General features: G+C 39.9%; 1 protein-coding gene across 1 annotated transcript in view; it reads left to right on the forward strand.

The window, feature by feature from the left end:
- Window positions 1-3,800, forward strand: part of BPTF (bromodomain PHD finger transcription factor) — a gene marked incomplete at its 5' end in the record, with an annotated part of 157,205 nt that extends 153,405 nt beyond the window's left edge. The window contains one exon of the mRNA XM_012001071.1: window positions 2,893-3,800. Coding sequence (XP_011856461.1) covers window positions 2,893-2,929 — 37 coding nt within the window. The remainder of the gene's footprint in view (window positions 1-2,892) is intronic.
- Between the last annotated feature and the right edge of the window lie 686 nt (window positions 3,801-4,486).

Genomic DNA, 4,486 nt, shown 5'->3' on the forward strand with positions numbered 1-4,486 from the left:
TGGATCATCTGAGGTCAGGAGTTGAGACCAGCCTGACCAACATGCTGAAACCCCGTCGCTACTAAAAATACAAAAATTAGGTGTGGTGGCACGTGCCTGTAATCCCAGCTACGCAGGAGGCTGAGACAGAATCACTTGGACCTGGGAGGTGGAGGTTGCAGTGCACCAAAACCGCGCCACTGCACTCCAGCCTGGGCCACAAGAGCAAAACTCCGTCTCAAAAATAATAAAAATAATGACATTGATTTTCAACTTTTAGAATCACCCTATAGACAAAGCATAGAATTATATAATTTTTAAATTATAGGGAAATAAAACTCGAGACTCAAAAAGGGAGGTGAGAAAATGGTTAAGTGAGCTTGGTTCTCATTGCCATAGCAGGGCTTAAACAAAAGTTGATAAAACAAGAAATAGCTGTATAAGAAATCTACCCTGGCCGGGTGTGGTGGTGGCTCATGCCTATAATCCCAGCACTTTGGAAGGCCGAGGCAGGCGGATCACCTAAGGTCAGGAATTTGAGACCAGCCTGGCCAACGTGGTAAAACCCCGTCTACACTAAAAATAAAAAAATTAGCTAGGCATGGTGGTGCACATCTGTAAGTCCCAGCTACTCGGGAGGCTGAGACAGGAGAATCAATTGAACCTGGGAGGCGGAGGTTGCAGATCGTACCGCTACACTCCAGCCCAGGTGACAAGAGCAAGACTCAAAAAAAAAAAAAAAAAACCCTACTCAGGCTGGGTGTGGTGGCTTATGCCTGTAATCCTAACACTTTGGGAGGCTGAGGTGGGTGGATCACTACTTGAGGTCAGGGGTTCAAGACCAACCTGGCCAACATGATAAAACCTCGTCTCTACTAAAAATACAAAAATTAGCTGGGCTTGGGGACAGGCACCTGTAATCCCACCTACTGGGGAGGCTGAGACAGGAGAATCATTTGAACCCGGGAGGAGAAGTTTGCAGTGAGCAGAGATCCCGCCACTGCATTGCGGCCTGGGCAACATTGAGACTCCATCTCAAAAAGAAAAAGAAATCTACCCAGAGAACTGAAAAGTCAAAGGAATTGATCATAGGGAGCCAGCCTGGATTTCAGATGGAGTTAAGGTAGGACAGAAGAGCACAACTTCTCATTATAAGCCCCTCTATGCTTTTTGATTTGTGCATCGTGGTTATTCCTCTAGTTCAGTTTCTAAAATTGCTTTTTTAAATTGGAAAGGCCTTTGGTGGTATCTGTGAGGTAGAAGCCAAGGGGTGAGAATCCTACCCTGGTGCCAGCTTGCTGGCAGAACCCAGAGGATGACTGCTGGTAACTGCTGATGAAGGAGAGGAAATTGCCTGGGGGTCCTGGGGCCTGTGGGCAAGACAAAGGGAACTTAGTAAAGGAGAGATGGAGGCCTAGGCTGGGCCTGCACAGTGAAGGGGCCACTTACGATGGCTTCTTGCCACCTGGTTATTTTATGTAGCTTTTTAATATACTCAAGTTGACGTAATTTTCATTAAAGCACATGGGAGCTGAATCGAGAAGTTTGCTCAATTCTGCTTAAATAAACAAATTAGGCTGTGCACAGTGGCACATACCTGTGATACCAACACTTTGAGAAGCCAAAGCAGGCAGTTTGCTTGAGCCCAAGAGTTTGAGACCAGCCTGGGCAACATGGGGAATCCCCATCTCTACAAAAAATACGAAAAAATTAGCTGGGCATGGTGGCACGTGCCTGTAGTCCCAGCTACCCAGGAGGCTGAGGTAGGAGGATCACCTGAGCCCTGGAGGTTGGGACTGCAGTGAGCTGTGATTGCGCCGCTGCACTCCAGACCGGGCTAGAGAGCGAGACCTTGTCTTAAAACAAAACAAAATTACAATGTAAAGAATTGTATAAGGGCAACTTGCTATTGCCTTTTTAGGGAATTTCCAGATTTAAGGCAGAATGAAACATAACTAGCCAGTTATTGATACTTGATTTATGTATGGATTTCCAGAATTTCCTTTGCCATATTTTCCCATTTTAATTTATGATCTCCAGCATTGTTTGCACATTTTTTTCATTACTGCACTTTGTTATAATTCATCATTTATACCATCCATATTCTTTCTTTTCTTACAGATTGTGATATCTTTAGTCTGAATTTTTAACTGGAATCAGAACTGGATGTTGTGGTCACTCTTTGTTTTATTGTACCTCGTGATTACCTAATTCAAAATTGCCCCCCAGAAAGTCAGATTAGTTAATATAATTTTTTAATGTTAAAGATGTATCGTGGTAAAACATTTATTCTAGCAGCCATGTTGAACAATGTATTTAAAAATTGTAAACTCTTGGAATACTGTATTTATCTGCTATTGCAATATAAAGTCCTTTGACTTAGTCCTGGTAACTGTACAGTAATTTGGTTTACTAATGAAAGTTGTGAATAAAACTGTGAAACTAGAAGGGAGACTTTCTGGACTTTAATAGAAAAAATGTGATTTTAAGGTTGCTTTTTTTTTTTAAGCACATTTTTCCCTTTATATTCCCCTCATCGATGTAAATAAACACACACACACACACACACACACACACACACACACACCTTTCACCACAATGGTAATGCTTCTGTAAATGCCTCTATTTGTCCAGTTGGCTGAAAATATTGTAATCTTTATTAGACAAATATATATATATATATTTTTTTAATATTGGCTTTTTCCAGTGAGTTATTATGTTTAGTGTACAGTGAAAAGTTTGAATATTATAGGTTAAAAATTTCTTAATCGTTCTTTTCTATTCGCTTGCCAAGGGTGAATGAAAGAACATGGCTGCTTCTCCCAGACTGACTGACCTTGGCATCCGCATAAAGCATCATTGTTTTCAAAAATGAAGGGTGCTTAATTGTTCCCTTTTTTCTATATTCTGTAGGTCTCATAACAACAAACTGCAGTCTACAGCTTCTTAAAGTTCAGCGTGTTAACCTAACATAAAACACAGCAAGAATCTGGTTGTCTGAACTATTTTAAATTAAGGAGCCAGATGTTTTTAGTCAGGCTATCCTGACAAGACTTGACCTAAACTTCGTTTTTATTGGTCATAACAGTCCAATTATATTCTTGGCCAATTTTGTCCAACGGACAAGAAAAAAGCAAAGTCAACGACACCATTATCTTGTCAAGATCAAATGGTTTTACTATTGTGGCAGAAGCGAGAAAACTTTGTTTATTGAAAAAAAAAAGAAAAAGAAAGCAAGAAAAAAAGATACTATGGGGTCAAGTGTAACTCCATGGAAATGCCACGTCTGCTCTTCAGTGAAGAAGCTGGTTTAGAGTCTCACAGAAAACTTTTGACTGTATTTATTTATTGTTGCAAAAAAGACGCTTTTTTATTGCTGCCCTCATTTGTCAGCTAATTATTTTTTCTTATAAAATCCAGCCCCGGTTACATATAATCATCTGTATCTTATCATGATTCCTGTAGGTAAAAGTACAAGACGACCTCTAGATGTCTTTTCTTTCTATGAAAGGAGCTGCTATGTACACATGTGCACACACACACAACTGGGAATCAACAATGAGTTTATTGTTCATGGTAGATTAAAATGAAGCTTGCATAAAGGTTGGGCTAAGTGGTCCTGGACTACAGACTCTGTTGCCTTGAATATAAACAGTACAATTTGTCAATTACTCCGCACCAGGCTAAAATGAGTAAAATCTATTTGAAGGTATCTTGTTTGTAAACATTTGTCAGATTCTAATTTTTTTCTTTTGTATTAAAATTCAACTATGGATGTATATGAAACAAAATAAATGGAGATAATTTTTCTCCCACAGACAGAGGTGTCTTTGAATGTGCGCTAATGATTATCTGTAAGCCTTTGTGGGGGAGGGAGGGCTGCAAGGTCATGAAAGGCAGAAGAATCTAATTGTGCCTGGATTTCTCCAGGACAGCAGTGGCCCCTCGTTTTACCATTCCCAGTCCATTGTCATCACGTCAGAGAAAAATCTTCAGGGGTGCTAGTCCTGTTGCATCAGTTGATCATACTAACAAAAAAGGTAATGTGGCAAGATACACATTGCCTTCATCTGTACATTCTGTGATACCAGGCAGATTACCAGTTACAGACAGCTACTTACATTTTATGAAGGGCATTTTGTGGATGACCTCATCCTCTCTGTTATTTGTTGATTGGGTTTGTTTTCTGTTTGTTGGTTGGTTTGTTTCTTCCATGTAAGGAAAAGTAGTGTAAACAGTAGCGAGAAAATGGAAACCACAGAGGAAGATGTGTTTTGCATGTTTTTCCTTTCAATGTTCTTACACGTTGTATCACTGCATTGTGGTAATAGCTTCTATAAAATCTGCCATAGTTGGATTATGCAGCTTTGCAAAAATTTTACTAGATTTTGCACTAACTCATACTAGCTTTGTCCTACCAACTTCTGGAATTTATCTAATTATTGTTTTTAAAAGTTTCTTTCCTTTTAATGTTTCCCTGCTATGCAAAACCTTTCCCAGACCTCAG

This window comes from Mandrillus leucophaeus, unplaced genomic scaffold, assembly GCF_000951045.1.
Source record: "Mandrillus leucophaeus isolate KB7577 unplaced genomic scaffold, Mleu.le_1.0 Scaffold1, whole genome shotgun sequence".
In the NCBI taxonomy this organism is placed as follows: Eukaryota; Metazoa; Chordata; class Mammalia; order Primates; family Cercopithecidae; genus Mandrillus; species Mandrillus leucophaeus.